Source organism: Labeo rohita, unplaced genomic scaffold (genome assembly GCF_022985175.1).
Source record: "Labeo rohita strain BAU-BD-2019 unplaced genomic scaffold, IGBB_LRoh.1.0 scaffold_515, whole genome shotgun sequence".
Lineage (NCBI taxonomy): Eukaryota > Metazoa > Chordata > Actinopteri > Cypriniformes > Cyprinidae > Labeo > Labeo rohita.
The window spans coordinates 6290-30311 of record NW_026129436.1 but is presented as its reverse complement, the minus strand read 5'-3'; the positions used below and the strand labels follow the sequence as shown (position 1 = coordinate 30311).

The 24022-nt window shown below is 40.3% G+C and overlaps 2 protein-coding genes across 6 annotated transcripts; one reads left to right on the top strand and one right to left on the bottom strand.

The window, feature by feature from the left end:
- Positions 1 to 5444: 5444 nt before the first annotated feature.
- LOC127160979 (complement C3 alpha chain-like) lies at positions 5445 to 13618 on the top strand. The gene is made up of 5 exons (XM_051103626.1): positions 5445 to 5484; positions 10612 to 10702; positions 10837 to 10926; positions 13074 to 13179; positions 13602 to 13618. Exons 1-5 carry the CDS (start codon positions 5474 to 5476, stop codon positions 13616 to 13618), a joined length of 315 nt encoding a protein of 104 aa, XP_050959583.1. The 5' UTR covers positions 5445 to 5473.
- Positions 13619 to 14695: 1077 nt separating this feature from the next.
- LOC127160976 (uncharacterized) lies at positions 14696 to 19676 on the bottom strand. Of its 5 annotated transcripts, none has more exons than XM_051103620.1 (8): positions 19315 to 19676; positions 16322 to 16435; positions 16075 to 16155; positions 15800 to 15853; positions 15650 to 15721; positions 15458 to 15532; positions 15251 to 15304; positions 14696 to 14979 (listed from the first exon to the last, which is right to left on the bottom strand). In XM_051103620.1, the coding sequence occupies exons 1-8, from the start codon at positions 19586 to 19588 to the stop codon at positions 14963 to 14965; spliced, it is 741 nt and encodes a 246-aa protein (XP_050959577.1). In that variant the 5' UTR covers positions 19589 to 19676; the 3' UTR covers positions 14696 to 14962. The 5 variants fall into 5 exon arrangements, with proteins under 5 accessions (XP_050959577.1, XP_050959578.1, XP_050959579.1 ...); XM_051103621.1 differs by having other exon boundaries at positions 15800 to 15850; XM_051103622.1 differs by having other exon boundaries at positions 16322 to 16429.
- Between the last annotated feature and the right edge of the window lie 4346 nt (positions 19677 to 24022).

Below are 24022 nucleotides of genomic sequence, written 5' to 3'. Positions count from 1 at the left end.
CATTAGTTCACTGAGACGTGTTCCACGTCCTTGGGGAATCCCGGAGTGTGACGTATGAGGGAAACCCTTTACAGTATTTACAGCACAGCGTCACACAAGCCATGATACAAAGATAAGGACACTAACCGAAAGCAATATATGTCTTCATCAGATTTAATGTTAGTTGTGTACATCAGCGTCGGGTAAAACAACATTATAATCTCCTTTGCGTTAGAGAAAGCTGCTTATAGTCTACACTGGGAAGAAATACAATAATATGAGAGCACTGAAAATGGATCAGTTTTGAAAACAATGTTCGATTTTCTATTATTAACAGAGGTGGAAATGTCTGTAATCACCCAGAATACACTATCAACCATGTACTCTAGCAACACGCCAGCAACTGCATAGCATGAGCCTAGCAACCACCCAGAATATCCTAGCAACCCTTTAGCAAACCTAGAACATCTGACCAAACTAGTTATGTTTTTAAACAAGACTTTAAGACAAGCCAGCATACATTTATCTTTCAAACTTTTCAGTCTAGTTATCACAGGTGTTCTGAAATGCTTACACACAATTTAAATGCACTGATGACTTTTCTGCCAGTGAAAACTTACAAGATCAATAACACTATAACAAAAACAGATACAGATGTATAAATCAGCAATTAACTTTTGGGGAAAATAAATGATTTTCATTTTACTACTGTAAAATATCTATCTTGCAGTAGATAATAATCACTAGAAAAGTCCAAATAACGAAGAATTGTATATGAACTTGGTATGCCACAATACCACAATACAGTCCAGAGAAAAAAATAAAATAAAAATAATAATTATGCACATTTTTCTGCACATTTGGCCAAATTTCATTACAGTATACAGTACTATAGTAGTTTCTTGGTCTTCTGACATAATACTATATCTCTAGGCAGTCATTTCTCAGTTCTGCAAAAACGCAGTACACATACTGTAAAAAAAATGGTTACAGATCAATTTTTTTCAGTTTACTGTACATATAGAATAGTGAAATTTCCATAATCTGATGTACTCTATGTGTAACTTATTTTAGTTGGCACATTTTCCCGAACCGTTTATTCAGTTCTCAAAACAAAGACACATTTCTCAAAAACTTTAACAATGAGTTAAACTATGTTAAACATTAGCAAAACTGATGAAACAACAATCAGAATCTCTGTGTCCTAACAACGGAGAGAAGAAAGAGCTGAACGAATCGACACAGGAATTCATACTTGTTAGCAATCGAGAAAACTGCTATACGACTAGATTCTTACCTAACTCTGCTATCAGTTTCTGTGATCGGCATCTTCTTATTGATTTCACGTTATTGTATCGTCAGATACAATAGATCTAAAAGACGCATACTTCCATGTCTCCATCCTTCCTCAACACAGGAAGTTCCTGAGGTTTGCTTTGCTTTGGGTTCTTCTGTTCGGCCTAGCACTCTCCCCCCTCACTTTCACAAAGTGTTTGGATGCTGCTCTGGCTCTGCTGCGACTCCGGGGCATTCGCATACTCAATTGCATCGACGATTGGTTGATTCTGGCTCAATCGGAGCACATGGCGGTTCAACATCGAGATGTTGTTCTCGCTCATTTGAAAGAGCTGGGGTTGAGACTAAACGGCAAGAAGAGTGTGCTGTCTCCATTACAGAGAACCACTTATCTAGGCGTGGTGTGGGATTCGACCATGATGCAGGCACATTTGTCACCTGCTCGGATCGAGTCGATCCTCACTGCAGTCACGAGAGTGAAAGAAGGCCGGTCACTCACTGTAAAGCAGTTCCAGCGACTGCTGGGTCCTAATGGCACCTGCGTCCAATGTGATACCTTTTGGCCTGCTGTACATGAGACCCCTACAGTGGTGGCTCAGGACCAAGGGGTTCTCCCCGAAGGGGAAACCCGTTCTGCATGATCAAGGTCACGCGGCAATGCCTACATGCCTTAGACATGTGGAAGAAGCCTTGGTTCCTGTCTCAGGGCACGGTTTTAGGAGCTCCTTGTCGCTGTGTAACGCTAGCGACGGATGCGTCTCTCACCATCTCACTTGGCACATCAACTGCCTGGAGATGCTGGCCGTGTTTCAAGCGTTGAAACACTTTCTCCCGGACTTAATAGGCCACCCTATGTTGGTTCGCACCGACAACACAGCGGTGGTCTATTACATCAACCACCAGGGAGGTCTGCGTTCGCGCCCCTTATACAAGCTGGCGCACCAGATCCTTGTGTGGTCGCAGGACAAACTCCTCTCGCTGAGGAGTGGTTCATGTTCCTGGGCATCTCAACATGGGAGCAGACATCCTGTCGAGGCAGGGGCTGAGGCCCGGGGAATGGATGCTTTACCCTGAGGTGGTGAAGCAGATTTGGGGAGTTTTTGGCCAGGCTCAGGTGGACCTCTTCGCGACTAAGGAGAATGCGCAGTGTCACCACTGGTGCTCTCTGACTTATCCAGCTTCACTGGGGCTAGATGCCATGGTACAGATGTGGCCGAGGCTTCGTCTGTACGCTTTTCCTCTGATCGCTGTGCTCCCGGGAGTTCTGGAGAGAGTGCGCCATTTTTTTTTTTCCTTCGCCAGAGTTTTGGAAGTTGTGGGTGTGGCCCCTGAGGGGGCACACCTCATAGCTTCTGGTCTCTCAACTGAGGTTGTTGAGACCATCCTCCAATCCAGAGCTCCCTCCTCGAGGAAACTGTACGCCCTGAAGTGGAAACTTTTCACTTCATGGTGTGGAGACCGCCAGCAGGACTCAGTTAACTGCCCAGTTGGTACAGTGCTTTGCTAAGTGTGGTCGGGATGCTATTTCATAGCTTTGAGTCCTCTGACCCTCCCTTCTTGGGGGTCATGGCTCTCTTCTCTTAAGTTGGTTTCAGAATGCTGTGGAATGTCCAACCCTTTGACTTTAAGGTTCTTTCCTGGACTTGTGCCACTTGGCTCTTTTTCTCTCGCCCTAGCTGTGCTCTTCCACACTAGGCAGGGATTTGAAGTTTGGTGGCGTGGGCATCTCGTTCCCATAGCGTTTTCGACGCAGCTCGAGTTCCTGAAGGGGAACGTCTCAGGTTACGTATGTAACCACGATTCCCTGAGGGAACGAGACGCTGCATCTCGGGCCATACTTCTGGCATCCCTGCAGCGCTTGTTTCTCTATTCAGAAGCTGCCGGCTGCATGCACTGTACGTGCTTTTAAGCTTCCTGGTCTCTATATCACCCCGCCTGTGACGTCTCGCTTCTCCATTGTGCACACGTGTTTCAGAGCGTTTTCGACGCAGCGTCTCGTTCCCTCTGGGAACCATGGTTACATACGTAACCTGAGACGATTATTATTATTATTTTTTTTTTTTTTGTACTGTATTGTGGTATTGTGGCATACCATGTTCATATACAATTCTTTGTTATTTGAACTTTTCTAGTGATTATTATCTACTGCAAGATTATTTTACAGTAGTAAAATGAAAATCATTTATTTTCCCCAAAAGTTAATTGCTGATTTATACATCTGTATCTGTTTTTGTTATAGTGTTATTGATCTTGTGAGTTTTCACTGGCAGAAAAGTCATCAGTGCATTTAAATTGTGTGTAAGCATTGCAGAACACCTGTGATAACTAGACTGAAAAGTTTGAAAGATAAATGTATGCTGGCTTGTCTTAAAGTCATGTTTAAAAACATAACTAGTTTGGTCAGATGTTCTAGGTTTGCTAAAGGGTTGCTAGGATATTCTGGGTGGTTGCTAGGCTCTTGCTATGCAGTGTCTGGGGTGTTGCTAGAGTACATGGTTGATAGTGTATTCTGGGTGATTACAGACATTTCCACCTCTGTTAATAATAGAAAATCGAACATTGTTTTCAAAACTGATCCAGTTTCAGTGCTCTCATATTATTGTATTTCTTTCTAATGTTAGGATATTCAAACGTTTTTGTTGCTCTTAAACTTGCACTAAAACGTGATTTATACCATCTAAGTAGCCTATGTAAATTTAATAGAACTTCATGTCTTCTTTACTGATGCAAGCTCAGAAATATTTATAACCTGTTCTTTTTATATTAATAAGCTTTTTATGTTGTGTATTGACTTGGTTCCATGATGGATATTGAAATGTTATTTATTTTTAATTTTAAACAGTATAGATGATTACCTAATGGTAATGCAATATTTGTGAACACAGCTGTGTATCTCAGACTATAAATCCCCTAAAACTATGCATGGGGCCTGCTTTGGTGTTGCCACCCCTTATAAACCCCATGCCACCCCTTTGCCACCCTAAAAATTGTTTTCTAGATCTGCCCCTGCCTTCATTAACAGCCGCTTGCGCCACCTGCTGGTAAGCAACTGATAGCAGCTGGAGATCATGCATCGGTGTTCTACTTCTATTCAGCTTCCGAATGACAAATGCCGAATTTGAACCACTGAATTTGTGGAAACGAATTTGTAAAGTGAAATAAAATGGACCGAAATTTGCCTGTCAAATATTATACACTGTATTTTTAAACAGACTTAATATTTGGTAAGTGAATTCTGGAAGGTGAATATGAATTTTTGAATTTTTAGTTATGAAAATGTGTGTGAAATATTTTGAATTGAAATATTCACAGCTTAAATAAACAACTATGTTACATTTCAGAGTCTAAAAATGCAAGCCCTGAAAATACAGGGTGTTAAAATGCAAGCACTGTTAATTCAATGCATTATTTTTTTCAGTTAGTGCAATTCAACATGCTTTTTTGTTTCAAAAACATTTGTCATTAATTTTCTTCCATACCATCGCCTGTTGCAGAGCAACTGAAGAAAAGAAAAACAGAAGAAAATTCACCATTGGAATTCTTGTTGGAATTTTCTTGGCTGGCTCTCTTCTCTTTGCATTCAGTGAAGAGCATTGCCTCTGAGTGCATGTTGTGCCATGGTCCTTCCCTGGGCAATCTAAAAGAGCAAATTTTCCAACGAACCACAGACGTTGGACTGTAGGAGGGAATGGAGACGTTTCGTCCACTTGCCACAATCCTGAACTGCGCTGAATGCTTGGTTGCGGCTCGGCTGCTCAGCACAAACCTGAATGAGTGGATGCACGCTGCCATCTAATATACCCGTATGTACAGGGGAGTGGCTTGGCATGCAAATTCCACTCGTCAATTTTCATTGACCTTTTCTCTTTAGCTCAGAGGTGATTGGGCTCCCAAGTAAGACCCCAAATACGTCACTCGACATAATGTCTCCATTCCCTCCTTCAGGGAATGAGGGTTACAGACATAACCTAGATGTTTAAGAATAAATAGAGATGTATTGTTAACCCTGGGTAAATTATTGGCAGTGTGAATGTGAAGCAACATAACCCAGAATCTGTTTACCTGGGGTTTAGAATGACCTAGGGTTAACTATTTTAAGTGTGAAAAACCCAACCTGTTGTTTTAACAATAATATAGTATATAATATATTTCTTTCCCTTTAGCAAAACTAGGAGCCATTACAAGTTACGACTTCACTATGGATTTCATGTATGTGACCCAATGTCCTATAATAAGTTTTTTTTTTTTTTTTTTTTTTGTCAAGAAATCATTGTAATTTATCAGCATGTGCTCTTTTTGGCATGAGCTCAGTTTTTAAAATTGGTTTGCTTATTTGGTTGAAGCCTGATTTGATTCGTATTTTTCTGTTTTCTTGAATTAGATTCAAATGTATGTCAAATTATAAAAATAATCTGTAATTAATACAATAACAAAACCACTAGATGATAAAATAGTCAAAATGACTGGCAACAACAGCTGCCAAACAGCAACAACAAAAAAACTTTTTTTTCATCACTTATTACAAACCAGTCTGACTTTATTGCTTTCATATAAAACTTCTTGATTAAAGTTAATTGAGAGTTAACATAGGTATTTTAACAGATGTTTTATTGAAAATAATAAAGTTTGATATCACCATTGTAACACATTTGTTACAGCAAAAATTAGAGTTGGGGTACTCGGACTCGTACTCGGACTCGAGTCCGGTCTCGAGTACAATTTTTAGGCGACTCGGACTTGTCACGGACTCGGATGCATTTTTACTCGGACTTGACTCGGACTCAAGCCTTTCGGACTCGGAAAATATCCCGAGTCCGTCCGAGTCCAGAGACAGTTGACGGAAATGTCAATGACTCGATGCATTATCGCGAAAGTCTTGTCCAGTAGCTACTTGAAAGCCGACGGGTTTATGTGCGCACTAGAGATGCGCGGATGAGCTCAAATTATCCGTCCGCCACCCACCCGCACCTATATTTTTCTCTGATTTAGATAACCGCACCAGACCTGCACCCGATCGTCGTTATTTAATTACAATTATTCTAATTCTTAGTTTTGCATGATGATATGATGAATGGATGGTTCATTTTTAACAGCAGATTGATTCTCTGATCTGCACATCGCTGCACACTTATATAAGCTTAATCGTTCGTGCTTTTAAGCCAAAGCCACGCTAAAAAGAATAACGTTAACTGACATCTGGACGTGACTCTCCGCAATCTCTGATGAAATCAATTGGGTGTTTGAACGCCTACTGGATCCTTGGACAAAAGATTACAGGGGTTCACCCAGTTTAAGAAATTTCAGATCATAAAAATCTAATTCTTTTCATTTTTAAGGTATTGTTTTCGTTATAATGTGCTGATTCAAAACAGTAATCAATAATAATTGTTAATTTTACTACTCGTCAGATCTGTTGCTGGCGCGGACGGAGCGGGCGCGGGCGCGTGCCAGGCGCAATCATCAAACATATTTCAAAGGAAGCCGGCGTCACATTCCCTACCGTCTTTACTATGTGTTTTGAGCGAATATTTGCATTTATTCACATACGATTGAATTAGAAATGGAGGCATGTCATGATTTTGGCTAATGCAGGACACTACTGAATGATGCGCATCAGAGGGGATTTAGAAGTGGGTATACGCAAAGCCTACGAATTAAAAAATGGATATCCGCAGGTACTGCACTACACCACTAAATATTACCCTACTCAATAGTATTAACACAGGCGTAACTCTCTTCAAACTTGATCTGTCTTTTTTCTGTCACAACTTCTCGAACAGGTGAACACACAGACACACACACACAAAAATGAATACGTTTGCCTGAAAAAAAGTATTTAGAACAAGTTCATATTTTAGAAAATGTAGTTAATATTTGCCTCATTATTGATTTATCTCATCCACCCGCGACCCACCCGCAAATTATCAGAATGCATTTTTTTTATTACCCGACCCGCGGATATAAACCGCCATCCGCGCATCACTAGTGCGCGCACACTCAAAGCGCGCTCACAGAACGCGCCTCTCAGTCAGTGTGCGAATACAGAGTCTCTTTCGCTTCTAATAGGGTCTGTTATTGCTACACACATGCTCGTATTGGAGACTGTTCATATAAATGAAGTCGGTTTTGTCTTAAGTAAACTTGAACAGTTGGGAGAAACACTGATGCGTCAAAATATTTGTGCGTCAGATCTTAAAGCGACAGCAGCGTAAACCTGCAGCAGCCGACCACATCAAACAATAATCAAACAACAAAAGAAAAAGAGAAAATCACTCACTGTTCTTGACTGAATCACTTATTAACTGCAATAAGAATTATCTTTAATGTATACAGTGAAGATTTTGCAATGTTTTATTTTAACATTTATTACTTCATGAAATGTCTGTAGTCTATTTCTGTAATAGCCTTTATATAGACCTACATAAAAAAAAACTTACAAAAAAACCTACAATTCTATTTTAAAAACTACTTTTGCTTTTAAGTAATATTTGGAGTGATTACTTGCCTTGAGCTCGAGAATGTTTTACTTACATTAGTTGATTAGGTTTTTCTGTATTGAAATTATTATTATTTAAACATGGTGGCAGTTTCTAGCTTGAAAGAAAAATAATTTTTCTAACATCTTTGCAGCAACAGTTTTTGGGTCCAAAACCATCTTGGGTGTGCATGATTTTTTAATAATTAAATGGCCCATCATCAATTATTCCTTATATAATTTATTGTAATTAATGTAACTATAAATGCATTCAAAAATAAAACAGGTGTGAGTTTGCTGTGACTTATGGAAAGTATAGGTTAGGCTTTTTTCACAGTGTGTACCATTGTAAAGACTAGGTTTATCCCTCACTACCTCATTTTCATTCAAGAAAAAAAAGTCATATACAACCCAAAACACACACAGCCACAATCAGAAATAAAAGAGGTGCATTTTCTGCTCTTAAGGTCCCATTCACCAAGATACCTACTCCTTTACCCCCACCCTTGAATTTATACATTTACTATATCAATGAATAAAGTCAAGTCCCGCCCTATAATTTATCACATTCTAAAACCTGTTCCACTCTAAAATATGTCATATTACATAGATCACCCATAACGTCTGTCACATGACTTTAAGTTTGCTAAGCAGAGCATGGACACTTCTAAAATGTTGTGAAATCAAAATTCAAAATGGCAAGATCCACTAGAGGTTTGCTTTTCTTACATTTCAACTGACATTGCATTTTTCTAGTTGTAAAGGTTAAAAACAGGGGTGCCCAAACTCAGTCCTGGTCCTTGGTTTAGCTCCAACTTGCCTCAACACACCTGCCAGGGGGGGTTTCTAGTGTGCCTAGTATAAGCTTGATTAGCTGGTTTAGGTGTGTTTAATTGGGGCTGGAGCTAAAATCTGTAGGACACTTCCCTCCAGGACCAAGTTTGGGCACCCCTGGATTAAAACAATGTTAAGATACTGACAGTAGTGTTTCCTTGGACTCGGACGGACTCGACTCGGACTTGGCCCTTTGGGACTCGGACTTGAGTCCGACTCGGCCCATTTTGGACTCGGACTCGTCTCGGACTCGATTGGTAAAAGACTCGGACTCGACTCGGACTCGACTTAGGTGGACTCGAACCCAACACTAGCAAAAATTGTGAGATAAAATCTGATGCTAGAGGAATCGGAAACATTAGCTCACACATGTGCTAATGGTAGGTAATGTTTAACTGCAAAAGAGTTATGTTTTACAGAGAATGTTTCACAATAATAATCCAGAAAATACCTGTAAAATAACGGTGTCTTTTAAACATTTAAGAAAAATTAGGATATTCTACTTTAATTTTACAGTTTTTATTTGGCAGCCACTTTTCCTTGATGGTAAACATTTGGCACCCTGTGCTGCTATGCATTGCACCGTTTTTACAGTGTAAGTCAATGACAAGACTGTGACACCCACAATGGCAATATGTTTGTGTCATGAACGAGTCCTAGTGACAGCTGGTTACCGTAGTACGGAGCCTGGGAAGTCACCTGTAGGAGAAATAAAAAAATCAATCCGTGCTGACGGATTTGCAATTCATCCCCTCTGTTTATAAACCGTACTCACAAATTCTTGAACTGTTCCTTCGGTTTAAAAAATCATGCCCATGGATTTATAAACCAGACCCACAAATTTCCAATCTGTGCACTCAGACTTTGTAAACCTTCAATTTTTGAATCCGTACACACACATTCATAATCCGTGCGTAGGCTTTCTTCTTAGAGTTAGATGCATGCTTCACTGTTAATGTTATTATTAAATAACTATGCCTATTATAACACTGCATTCAGGTAGAGAGCACAGGAATGACAGCATAACATGTACATTATTGGTTTTGCGTTGCTTTTTACCTTCTCCTCTTGAAACAGTTTTTTTTTGTTGTTTTTTGTTTTTTTTAGAGACAATTCAGGAAATTGTCTATTTTGAAAAAACAAAGTTTACAATTTAACCAGCTCTTAATATTTTATTTTGGTGCGTTAAAGTATGAAGATTCACACTCACAAAATAGTCTTTTTAGCGTTTAGGCGGTGGTGTTTTATCCTATTGGTGATTAATGTAAAATAAATGCTAAAAAGAAGACTATTTTGTGAGTGTGAATCATGGTCTCATATACTATGAAAAATAAAGTTTAATAAACACAATACAATGCATCGTGCACCTAAACAGGTGGCCTGGTTGAATCTGCCTGTACAGAGTGGGGATGAAAACTAGTCCAATTGCGTTGGTCCCCCAGTAAAAATCACATTCCATGGGTTAAAATACACATTTTTTGGCTGGGGTCCCCTGGTACAATTTGCATTCCAGGGGCTAGATATAACGTTATCAACATGCGGACATGAAATACAACCTGTGGCAACAAGTACATGGTTTACCCATTATGAGTTTGTGGGCACGGATTCAAAAACCCGAAGGTACGGTTTACAAAATCTGAGCACACGGATTAGAAATGCGTGGGCACTATTTGCTAAGCCGAGGGAACAGTTTAAGAATTTTTGAGTATGATTTATTAACTGAGGGGACGAATTGCAAAACTGTCACCATGGATTGATTTATTTATCTTTTTTCCTCCTACATGTGACTTCCTGGGCTCCTTACTTCGGTGATTTGATAATGACTCAGCGATTCCGGTTTCACTGCCTTCAGACACAGACTGAGATGAGCAGCTCTGTGCTACTACAATATAATAATTATCAGGTCAAACAGACTCAGGTTCACACCAAAAGATCTGTGTGAAAACAGCCTTAAATGCAGACTGAGTAGATGAAGCAAATCTACAAGACCTGTTAATAAAATCTGCGCTTTATCTCCATTTTCACAGCTACAAAAATGATACAATCAATGCCACTATGACTATCCTGGACATTGGCTTACCGACTGGATTTGATGTTGATGAAAATGATCTTAAAGCGGTATTGTGATGATAAACTGACACAGTGATGCCTCACATCTGTATATAGAAGATGAATCTAGCATGCATATGCAGACAAGAAATTAAGCATTTTGATCGTGTCATGTCATGTTTTTTTTTTTTTTTTGCACTCAGTTGTCTACAGGGAAGGACAGATATGTTCAGCAATATGAAAATAATGAAGTGCTGTCAGAGCGAGGATCCCTCATCCTCTACGTAAATAAGGTATGTCAGCAAACTGCATTAGTTACAGATTGTTAAATAAATCCAAGAAAGAAACACGCATTGCAATATATATATATATATATATATATATATATATATATATATATATATCAGTAATCTTCAGTAACTTTATGCCAGAGAAAGGCAATGTTGGTGCTGGGGTACAGATGTCCTGCAAAGTTTAGCTCCAACCCTGAAGAAAAAAAAAAATCAAACTTGCGTGGCTGTAGCCCTAATAATTCTGTAGACTTTGATTAGCTGTCTGCAGGATGGCGGCACTCCAGGACCGACGCTGCCTATCCTGCTCTATGCTTTTGGACCTTTCAAAATATTTCAAAATCTCCATCACTGTTACACGATTCTGTGAATTTCTTCAGGTTGGTGACCTGATCAAAACACTTTGCATCATCCACTGGCACACCCTTTTCTCTCAGGTATTTGATACAGGCTTCTATCTCATTCCAGTCAGGTGGTTCACTCAGATCCATCCACATGAAAGAGGAGAACTCCTCCATGGGTGTCATCCATTTCTCCAGATACGCCAGGCATGAACTGTACAGACCCTGTACTTGAGCACCACTTACCAAGTCCATTCTTGTGATTTTGTGCCAGTAGTCCCCTAACCTTAACAGACATGAAGTTATTGGTCTTGCATTCTTCCCTTCTATCTCATGAGTGTGCACACATATGAGTGAGAGCATGTCCTAGAGGTAAATTTCACGGAACTTATCTTCAAACAAGTTTTTTGTCAAGGAGGTTGTTTTTTCCTGTGACAAAAAGAACGCTTTCAAGGCTGGAGACATACCTGGGAATAATGACAGTCTTCGCATCTTTCTGTGAGAAAGGAGATTTCTGTGTTCAACATCAACAAATTCACAGCACTCCTTCAGATTCGCTGTGAGCACAGTGTAAATGTGAAAGACACATTTTGAAGATGATTTTCTCAATAACGACATCTAGTCTGTCTGCCCCGGAATGAACACAATTGTTCAAGACTTGTGCTGGGCATCCAACACCGATTAAAGGCTTGTTCTGCAATGACTTCAAGTTTGTAAAAACATTATTTCCCTCTTCTTCACTCCAGATTCCCTGAACATTGTACTGCAGTTGTCACCTGTAAATGCAATACATTCAGAAGAATTCCCATTTCTTTTCCAGTGTTTCTTTGATGTATTGTGCGATCGGATCAGCTGACTCATTCGGAGCGTTTTTAACTTTGCCTAATTTACTTTACAATTGCTTCAGTCTTAGTATGAGCGCTTGAACATTTTTGCACAGTCTTGGAATCAGCTAGGGAAAGGGTTTTTTAACAAGGCAGATGTGCAGTCCATGGATCTGTAGCTATTGTGATGCCTTGTGGTGTGGAATGCCAAAACTCCCTCCGCAGCAGTAACAGCGTTGTCTGTTTTACCTGGTCTCACAAAATAGTAAGGTAATGTACCTGACAATGTCTCCAATTCAGCTGAAATTTTGTGTTTTATGGAGCTTATGTGGGCTTCTAGGTCGCAAATACATATGTGCCAGTTTTACAGGTCATGCATTCTGCATCACACGGACCCCGACCAAGATGAAAACATTTTTTTATGCTGTTCATGAGCCATATGTGCCACCTAATGTTGACAAGCAAACCGCTGCTTTGTCTCTTTACTGTGTGCTGCGTGTACTGATTGAGACCCTATAATTGACTAAGAAAAGAAAAGAAAAGAAAAGAAAAAGGAAAGGACCCATGGTGACCCATACTTGGCATTTGTGCTCTGCATTTCCCCCATCCAAGTGTGCACACACACAGTAGTGGGCAGCCAATGCTGCGGTCCCCAGGGAGTAGTTGGAGGTTCAGTGCCTTGCTCAAGGGTCTCACTCAGTCATGGTATTGAGATTCTGTCAGACCTGAGACTCAAACTCACAACCTTCAGGTTACAAGTCTGACACTCTAACCATTATGCCACAACTGCCCCAAACAAGACCCACCTGGACCCAATCAGGGAGTAATAAGGGGAGCTAAAAGAACTACAAACTAACTAATGAGACACAGGAAACAACGTAAAAGTCTAAATATAAACAGGACACGACTGCAGTTTACAGTGTGCAACATGATATTTCATAAGGTGAATTTGCTTTTTATGTATTTGTTTTTTATGTCTCAACAGGTTTCTAATAAAGAGAGAGAAAAAATTGCTTTCCCAATGCACAAGACACTTAATGTGGGTCTGCTACAACCTGCTACAGTCACAATATATGAATATTATTCACCAGGTGAGCTTTTGGTGCATGCACACACACACACAAGATTACTTGAAATTATTTAAAATAAGACAGAACAAGCATTAAATTCAGCTAAAACTATTAAATCAAAGTATTTAATTATTGAACAAATTTTATATATGAAGTAGCCTAGTTAGAAAGTGTTTTTTTAATGCAAAGTAATGCAAATTAAGTACATTTCTTTCAAGTACATTCTTATTGTTAATTCTTATCCACTAAATCACAAACAAATGGAAAACTCCAGGGTTTTCCCACATACTCCTCTTTACACTCAGATACTTCATTATATTTAAAGTTAATAAAAATATTCTCAGAAAATATGTATTTGCTTCCATACACTGTAAAGCATATTTAGCACTACAAAGTACTTATTTTCTATTCTATTTCTATTTTTTTTTTTTCTTGTGTTCCAGTTCCAGAACTTCTCTGAACATACATGCTTGTATATACTTTAATAATATAAATAATTCATTTCTGTATCTTGCGTAATCTTTCTATGTTCTGAATGAGTGTACCATCACTTTACAACACATCGGAGCTGATGATGTTCTTCTGGTATGTTTGTTTTGTTTATCATGCATCTTATTTTAAGAATTTCAGTTTCAAAGTCTGCTTAAACACAATTCTATAGACATTTTTCCTGAACGCGGAAGTCACGCCTGCCTTTTAACCTGAAGGATGCTTTGCATTTCCGGTCACCAGTGATCCGAGTCAAATGAGTTTATATTCCGAGTTCATAATCTACTGTTAAACCGATTAAAATGTTTTTAAAAAGCACATGGCTCCACAGCGCCATCACTCTGCAATGTCGCAATGACCGCCATTTGTAAGTGTCTCGCTCCTGAAAGTTTAATGAGTGTGTAGATGACACGAAGCTACCGACGTTAGCTACAGTAAAAACAGATGGGAGCTATTTTAATAGGTTCCTATGGAGACCGGAACAGAAGAGCATCCTGTCGGAAGTTAGAATTAGTTCTATAGCTTCTAGACCTTCTTTGTAGAAAGATGATGATCTTCTCTACCTGGGAGCAACACATCGTCAAGATATGAGTCAGGTGCCACTGCAAAATAATCTGCTGGACTATGACTGACTCCAAGGTATTCTCACATACTATAAGCGAACAGGCCTTCATTAATGTTAATTCATAGTTTCCTCATCAGTATCTGCGTGATATGCAAGACTCATATCAAGTAAAGAATACTGAAGACACAAACATGTCTTCCAGCCCAGGAAAGAGATCTTACACTAATAGTGATGCCCTGTACACCATGATTTCATAATGCTCCAAGTCAAAACACTGATAGAATATTAATTGTTATAAGTTTGCATGCTCATAATATGTAGTTACTGTGCTTTTTACTTATGGCATTCGAAGAATCAGACAAACGCCAGACAAGTGAATAGTCCAAAAAATGGTTGTTCATCTTGTTCATAACAACTGCATAATCAAAAAAAAAAAAAAAAAAAAAAAAAAAAAACAACTCATGCAAAGAAAACATACAAATGTTTAAATGTTTGACTTTGTATGTTTATTTATTAAATATAAATCTCACACTTCATTAACATAAGTGCTCACTTGTAAAATGTTTTACTGTATATTATAGTTTGATTTGTTAGCTTGCATGTGTACAAATAATAGTCCATATATGCATAAGTATCTCTAAAGTTTTTTAGTCAAGCATGTGCAAAAGCAGTTCACTTCAATTCATTTCTTAAGCAATGTAAGCGTTATTGTGTCTGCTGCTGTGAATCTCTTTTTGTCGTCTGTTGTCTTCACTGCACTAAGGGACCTTTCAACAGATAATGCAGATACAAAATGATGCATTATGCAGGTGATGTGAATAATGCACATCTCTGATTTGAGTTCATTCTGCTGATGATTTACAGTTTTAAGATCACGATGAATTACTTAAAGCAGATTTACAATGTAAAATAAACAATATATTTCACTATCTGCACGAACGAGTACAAATTATCAGCTTGCTGACAGTTATTATGAAATTATTGTAGTTGTAACAGAATAAGTGTTTTATTTATTTTATTAATTATTTTTTTAGTTACCTTTTTTCCTAATAGGTTCAGCATAAACTGCATCACAAACTCCAGCATCAGCACCTGAAGAACACAAATAATAACAATAAAATAATGATAACATGTAAGATTTTTACATTTCCTCAATAAGCCACTTAACTTAACGAGTCATTATGATTTGTAGCAGCATGATGGTTAATACTAAAAGTATTCACACCCCCAAATGAAAATGCACACCTTTGCTTTTGCATATCTTTACTTTTGTTCTGACTTCTGAGTATGTCACCTCATTTGACTCTGCTATGGTATCATCTGCAAAAAAATAATTAAAAAAACATTTTTATTTTATGCAACATACACCATCAAGGTCACTGGTTAAAGACTGATGATTCTGTTGTCCAATTGTAGTGAAGAAGGTTTTTTTTTCACCTTTATCGACAGATATCTTTTTCTGAACTGTGACCTCTGAATATACGATCTCTGAAAATGACTGTGGATCATCTAAAACAAACATGTCAACATTAATGAATGATATTTGCTGGTTTGAATGGTATATGTTTAGATGGATTAAAACTCAACCTTTGTCTCTCTTATTCACTTCCGTCACAGCATCATAAATGTGATCACAATCTGCTGAAGAGCAAACAAGCAAATGAGTATAAAAGGCAAAGAGCAAAGCAGTCTAGAATGGAAAAAAAATATGTATGAAGCTTAAAGGAGTCGTTCAAAAACATAATTTGAAGAATTCTGGGGTCTGAATTTAACCCAACTGATTATTATTAAATGGACATATACAATTTTATTTATTTATTTTTTTTATTTATTTTTTCAAAATATTTTGTGGTAAGGCTGACCAGACTGTAGAGGAAAGTTTTCCATCTGAAATTCTCCAGATTGATTTGGGTCTGATGTCTGGTTAACGTTACGCTGCTGATCTATAATAGAAACAAAGAGCATTATGATCACTTCAGAGTATTTGCAGTGATTACAGTGACTCTTTAAACTGATATTTAGATCTTCTCATTTATTCATAAACGCTATCTTCCATTTGTTGCTGTTCAGTTTTATTAATCATATAAAATGTTATTTCCTGCTCCACACCTTTGTTCTTCTTGTATCTCCACAGCAGCAACAGTGAGATGAAGATCAACAGGAAAACACTCAATAACACAACCACAACAGTGACCAGAAGAGAAGACGATGAAGCTGCTGAGATTGGGGAACATAAACATGCAGATCTGATCGTAAGCCATATGATAATGTTTCAAAAAACCTAATATTTCAAGGCTTCTGATTTTACCCACTGTGCTCCTGCTGGGTATAACATTAATTTGAACAAAGATGATATAATCTAGAACATTTTATAATCAGCCTTATATGCCTTATTTGGAGGTGTCACATTGTAGTGGCTGGTAAAGTTGAACAACAGGTGAGTGTTTATCACTAGGGGTGCACCGATCCGATATTAGGATCGGATATCGGCCGCGATATTGAAAAAATAGCTGGATCGGGGATCGGAAAAATGAACAGATCCACGGGCCGATCCAGTTTTTTTTCCTCTTTTTTTTTTCTTCCTCCGTCGCAGCCAGTGACTTATAAATATAGGTCGCAGCGTCGCAGCAGCTCTTACATCATCAGCACGTGTGTCGCATGCTGGAATGCAGTTGGAGCATGGAGCGAGCCTACATTTTAATATTAAAAACAATATTAATAGTATAGTTATTAGTTAAAAATGTTTTAACTTTAGAAATGAGTCAATTTATACAATGTCTAAAATGTTATAAGTCCGGGCTTTTCAGGTCATAGTTCAGACATGGCTGGGCTTCGGGCCTGTTCTAGGCTTATCCTTATTTTTATATTTTATACATACACCAATTATGGTGATGAAAACAAATTTCTGGGCTGGTGGAAACAACACGAGACTTCACTTTCGCTTTCACTTTCGAGACCAGCTCCGGAAGCGTTTAGTGTCTCCGCCAGCAGCAGCAAATCAGCGCAGCTGGAAGATCCGCGTTCAAGCGCACGCAATGGGTTGAAACTTCCCACACAGCTCCGGCAAACGTAATTACAGTGAATGTGTCGGGGGAAATAGAAAGGAGATATTTTAATTATTTATGAACAAACCAGTGTTTTCCCAAGGATGAAGTTGCCAATCCTGACTCACCATCTCCTCTCTGGACGCGCCTTTAGAGAAATGCATCTTTACAGATTACATATTGAAGAGTTTTTTTTTTTTTTTTTTTGAAAGAGTATTAGTTTTATTTCGTTAAGTACTAATTTTAAGCTTTCTATAGATATATCCCACTGCGCAATGTGACGTCGTATTGACGTCTTTTCCATGTCATTTTTGGACGTCCAATTTCCGTCCATTGATGGGGTTGTTTTGTAACGCCAGACGACGTCTTTTTTCGATGTCTACCGCACGTCTAATGTTGACGTCGGTGGGACCTCCATGTAAGGGCTATTTATAGTCCAAAAGTGGTCCAAACGTGGTCGTTTGTGGACATCTTTTCAACATAAAATTTTGACTTAACACGTCATTTTTATACAACTTCTATGTAGTCCTATGTTTCAAGAGGGTGGATGACATGTTTTCTGTATCATGTATTCATTTTCCTGTACCTTTGTTTGGCTCAGCAGTTTGAACTGGAAATGCATTACACATTTGTATGCTTATCACCTGCTGCTGAGACAATCAAATGGAGTTTTTGATTGAAACACATTTACTGCAACTGCCATAGACGTCCAAATGACGTCCAAGAAAACCCAGATCAAATGTTGAACGTCAAAATGACGTCCAAGTTGGGTAATGGATAGACGTCCAAATAGTGGACCTAGTTTGGACGTCGAATAGATGTTCAGAATTGGTCGGACCGACGGACCCAATATAGACATGATCTGCACGTCTATCCGACGTCCAATGTGTATATCACAACTGCCATAGATGTCCAAATGACGTCCAAAAAAAATAAGACAGATTAGGTCAAATGTTGAACGTCAAAATGACGTCCAAGTTGGGTCATGGTTGGACGTCCAAATAGTGGACCTAGTTTGGACATCGAATAGATGTCCATAATTGGTCATGGACCGACGGACCCAATATAGACATGATCTGCACGTCTATCCGACGTCCAATGTTTAGTGGGATGTATCATGTCTGTGAGGTATGTATTCGCTGAGTTTCCGTTAATTTTTGTGAAGCGTTGAGGCAACAGAAAGCGCATCATGTTTGTTTTCTTCATTTAATTTAATAAATAATTTAATAAAAGCACCGTTTGCAACGTTTTGTTGACATTGTGAGTGCACACAAACAAAAGACCCTTAACAGTTCCGAATGATGTATTACTCTTACCCTTACGAGCAAAAATGACGGAACATTTTAAATTGTTTCCACTGAAAAAAAAATGCGCTGGCGCCTCCATTTCCTGCAATTCCACTTTAGCTTCTACTCTCCGCAAAAAGGATTGGGTACGCGTCTAATAGCGCACGTTTATCTGTTTAACGTTGAAACTAACATTGTTTTATATTTGAACTCTTTTAGCCCTATATCTATAGATCTTATTTTAGGCAAGTCGTGATTTGAGAAGGCAAAATTGATCAAGCAGACTGTGCGTGTTTGATCAATGTGTCGGATCAGTCTTTCGCTGACCACTTGGTCATTACTTTAAAAAACAAAAACTTAGCCTATATTTAATTAACAAAAATGCTCCAAATGTTTTTCTAAATGAAACGAAATATAATCACTTTGTCATTAAAACTGAGCTATTTCAATAGATGAAACAGTAGTATAAGATGTGATTGCGATTTCAAATGTTTTATAGACATGGCGAAGTCATAATCATAGCAATAAGATTGTGTGTGTTTGAATCGAGATCGCGAACTTTTAATGAATAATCCATATGGGTCTATAGCCTATGTATGTCATAATTTGTACCAGACCTCAAAAGTTACCCCCCCCCGCTTCCGCTATCCATGAATTTAACAATGGTATCGGATCGGTATCGGGTATCGACAGATATACAAATCCCAGGCATCAGTATCGGGACTGAAAAAGTCGGATCGGTGCATCCCTATTTATCACAGAATTTACTCACCATGAACAGACAGATACATTTGTTTACTCTCCTGTGATGATGATGGTCTTTCATCTCTCTGTCCTCTACACCAGTACTGATCCTGATCAGACTCATTCACTCCTCTGATAGTGAGAGTGTCTCTGTTTACAGTGTAATGATCAGACGTTTGTAACATTACACTGCTGTTTGTGTTGCCTTTATACCACTCATATCTCCAGTTACTGTAAGACTCAATCACACATGTCAGATTGACTGTCTCTCCAGTGAATACAGTCTGTGGTGTCACAGTCATGTTAGATGTGGGTAAATCTGTTAAAAATAAAAGCAGACAAAGATACAAGAGATTTGCAGTGAAGTAACTGGTTAATACACAGTAACTGTGTATTGTACAACTTATTTTATATATAAAATGAAATTTGTTTAAAAATCTATCATTGAAAACCTATATTGGTTGATCTTTAAGATGAATGTCTATTACACCCTGGTATTTTGGTCCTAAGGTGGAAAAATAATCTTAAGAGTAATCTTACCTGATGCTGATATTACAGTAGCCAGTCCTAACAGTTTACGTGATCTGACACTTGATTTTATTACTGTTATTTCTTATTTCTTTGCCGGGAGGGAAACATATAAAAAATGTGCGTTTCAAGAGTGTCTATGGTAGTTCACATTGGCCAAAACACAAAAGGAATCGCGTTGTGGGAAAAAATATCGTCAGCAATAACAGACATTCGCATTCGGACGGGATTCATTTCTCAGAGGATCATTGAGTTTGCTGAAAAACAGTAGGTAATTTGCTCTGGAATTATTACAGAGGTTGTGTGAGAAAAACACAGAGGTGGCAGATTCGGACGGGATTAAAATCACAAAGTACATCTGTGAAACACACATTTCTCTAACGCCCCCCTGTAAAACTAGTTAGAAACTAGTTAAAACTTTAGATAATAAGTGTATGTCAGGAAACACAAGGCATCTTTTAAAAAATGCATTACATGAACCGTTTAAACAAAAGATCCCCAAACTAGGGCCTGTGGGCCAAAGTTAGTCTGTGGTGACCTTTAATTTGGCCCCTCATGCCACATAGGAGAAGAGGGGGGGAGGGAACCTTTGACGCTAGGCCTGTCCTGATAATTAGGCAAATTAGTTATAAGCAAAACAGATATTTGGGCCCTATTGCCTATAGACCAATTTCGAGTAGACGTCACAGTGATGTCATTTGCAGCTGCGCGCGCATAGTGGTTGCAGAAAAACACTGGTAGCAAGTGGAGGTAAACGATTAAACTCCATGGAATAAGAGAAAAAAAAAAATATTTGTGCCTTTTGATGTCAAAATCGGAATGCAAATAATTTTTATACAATACTGTAGTCAAAGACGCCATTTAACGTTTAAACAGACATACTATGGATGAAAACTGCTACGATTATTCTACTTTTAAAGCATTAATTTGATTTATAGGTCTACATAATATTCACATGTGCTGTTCATAGGGGACGTCCTGTATTAGCCGTACAGCTACAGCACGAAATATTATTTAAACCTATTACTATTAACATTTTAACATAACATTTTTTTAATTTGAAAAAGACATCTAATCAATATAATCTATACTCTTTTTAAATCCAAGATCCTTGCTCTCCGCGTTTTCTGCAGAGGTGATAATTGAATTTCCAAATATGTAATATTACCACCTCAAAAAAAAAAAAAAAAAAAAAATATTTCATATTTGGATGTTTATTAAAACAACAGCAAACATACACAATGAAACGTAATCCCAGCAGCAGAGAGGTTAGGCAGGCAGTGGGTCAAATACCGAGCAGACAGTCCAATAAAGCTACCGTAACAACAGGGGTAATCCAGAGAGCGATAGTAAAAAAGGCAGATAATGGTCAAACCTTGAAATCAGTCCAAACAGGCAAACAATCCAATAGGGGAAATCCGTAAATACAATAATCCAGAGACAGAGCAAGACGGCAACAGGTAATCAAACAGAGTAATAGAAAACGCTCGGTAAGGCAGGTTAAACTGGCAATACTTCGCAAAGGTGAGAGCACATGGTGAGTCCTTATATACTGCCAAACAGGAAGTGACAGTAGAAGCAGCAGAGGGAGCATGCAGGCAGTACTGGGGTGAGGGCTCCCTCTGCTGGCTTGGCGTTACAGAATCCCCCCCCCTAGGAGCGACTCCTGGCGCTCAAACAACAGTCCAGGTGGGTGGGGGAACAGAGGCAAAACAGGGGGTGGGATGGAGGGCCAGGTCCATGTAGAGCAGGTGGGCCTAGATCGTGGAGCAGGGACAGACAGTGAAGCACTGGAGGACCTGGATCGTGGAGCAGGGACAGACAGTGAAGCACTGGAGGACCTGGACCATGGAGCAGTGGCAGACAGTGAAGCACTGGAGGACCTGGACTGTGGAGCTGAGGCAGACAGTGGAACCTCGGAGGACCAGGGCCGTGGAGCTGTGGCAGGCAGTGGAACCCTGGAGGACCTGGGCCGCGGAGCTGTGGCAGACAGTGGAACACTGGAGGTCCTGGGCTGTGGAGCAATAGCAGACCGTGAAACACTGAAGGGCCCGGGCCGTGGAGCAATGACAGACAGTGGAACTTTGGAGGACCAGGGCCGTGGAGCAGTAGCAGACTGTGAAGTACTGGAGGGCCTGGGCCGTGGAGCAGTAGTAGACCGTGAAACACTGGAGGACCAGGGCCATGGAGCAGTAGCAGACTGTGAAGTACAGGAGGGCCTGGGCCGTGGAGCAATGGCAGAGTAGGAAGCCATGGTGGGGCCATGGTGGGGCAGGCAGAGCAGGTAGAGCAGGGAGCCATGGCGAGGCAGGCAGAGCAGATAGAGCTGGGTGCCATGGCGACGCAGGCAGAGCAGACAGAACGGGGGCCATAGCGAGGCAGGCAGAGCAGGGAGCAGTGGCGAGGCAGGCAGTGCCGGAAGCCATGGCGAGGCAGGCAGAGCGGTGTGTACATGAATGATTTCATTGGCCTTCCTGATTGCAACCTGGCGGGCAGAGAGTTCATCCTGGAACGCCGCCCCCATAGGAGGATCTACAGCATGCGCTGACACCTCTGGGGGCATGGGCGCAGATACTTGGGCAGGTGAGGCAGGGAAGTCATAAATGGCCTTCATGGCCGTGACAGGACGGGCAGAGAGTCCTTGGGGAAACGCCGCCCCTTTAGGAGGTTCTGCAGCCGGAGCTGCTGCTTCTGGGGGCATTGGCGCAGAGTCCTTGACAGAGGAGGCCTCTGACGTAGACTCGTGGACAGACGAGGCAGAGAGTTCATTAATGGACGCCACCTCCTTAGGAGGTATTGGCGCAAACTCTTGGACAGACAAAGCTTCTGGGGCAGACTGGTGGACAGAAGAAGCTTCTGGAGCAGACTCGTGGACAGACGAAGCTTCTGGAGCAGACTCGTGGACAGACGAAGCTTCTGGAGCAGACTCGTGGACAGACGAAGCTTCTGGAGCAGACTCGTGGACAGACGAAGCTTCTGGAGCAGACTCGTGGACAGACGAAGCTTCTGGAGCACAGTATGCAGCCCACACACTGAAGATGGCTACGGCCATTACAGGCAGCACAGTAGCTAATGGGGTGTCTGTTGACCTTGTGGGTGCTGATGCTATAGGCTTGTGGCTTGGGAGCGTGGGCTCTGCGTGGCTTGGGAGCGTGGGCTCTGCGTGGCTTGGGAGCGTGGGTTCTGTGTCAGTAGATACATGAGGTGGATTGAGAAGGCTAGAAGGGACCTGGTAAGGTTTTGGTAGGACAATAGCTTTTTGCCTTGACTCAGGGAGACCTGCCGTGGCTTGACTTGAGTCGGGAAGAACGGCGGTGACTTGACCTGGCTTGTGCAGTCCAGCTGTGACTTGACTTGGCTTGTGAAGGTCAACTGTGACTTGACTTGGCTCAGGGACAATAGCAGCAACTTGACTTGGCTCATGAAGAACAACCGTGGCGTGGCTTAGCTCAGGGAAGACAGCAGCAATTTGACTTGGCTTGTGAAGATCTGCTGTAACGTGACTTGACTCAGGAACAACATGGCTTGACTCAGGAACAACATGGCTTGACTCAGGAACAACGACTGTATCTTGGCTTGACTCGTGGAGAACAACGGCTGTATTTTGGCTTGACTCATGGAGAACAACCGCTGTATCTTGGCTTGATTCATGGAGAACAACGGCTGTGTCTTGGCTTGACTCATGGAGAACAACGGCTGTGACTTGGCTTGATTCATGGGGAACAACTGTGTCCTTGCTTGACTCATGGAGAACAACAGCTGTAACTTGGCTTGATTCATGGAGAACAGTAGCTTTGGCTTGACTTGACTCTGTTGCTTGACTTGACTCTGTTGCTTGACTTGACTCTGTTGCTTGACTTGACTCTGTTGCTTGACTTGACTCTGTTGCTTGACTTGACTCTGTTGCTTGACTTGACTCTGTTGCTTGACTTGACTCTGTTGCTTGACTTGACTCTGCTTGACTTGACTTGTTGCTTGACTCTGTTGCTCTGTTGCTTGACTTGACTCTGTTGCTTGACTTGACTCTGTTGCTTGACTTGACTCTGTTGCTTGACTTGACTCTGTTGCTTGACTTGACTCTGTTGCTTGACTTGACTCTGCTGCTTGACTTGACTCTGACTTGACTGACTCTGTTGCTTGACTTGACTCTGTTGCTTGACTTGACTCTGACTTGACTCTGTACTTGACTTGACTCTGTACTTGCTCTG

Coding starts and splice junctions, on each gene's coding strand:
- LOC127160979 (XM_051103626.1), top strand. Junction 10,703..10,836: donor ATGAAAATGATCTTAAAGCG/GTATTGTGATGA, acceptor TTTTGCACTCAG/TTGTCTACAGGGAAGGACAG. Junction 10,927..13,073: donor TCATCCTCTACGTAAATAAG/GTATGTCAGCAA, acceptor ATGTCTCAACAG/GTTTCTAATAAAGAGAGAGA.
- LOC127160976 (XM_051103620.1), bottom strand. CDS start 19,588: ATGACTGTGACACCACAGACTGTATTCACTGGAGAGACAGTCAATCTG. Junction 16,436..19,314: donor AATGTATCTGTCTGTTCATG/GTGAGTAAATTC, acceptor TATGTTCCCCAA/TCTCAGCAGCTTCATCGTCT. Junction 15,305..15,457: donor AAAGATATGCAAAAGCAAAG/GTGTGCATTTTC, acceptor TGTGTTCTTCAG/GTGCTGATGCTGGAGTTTGT.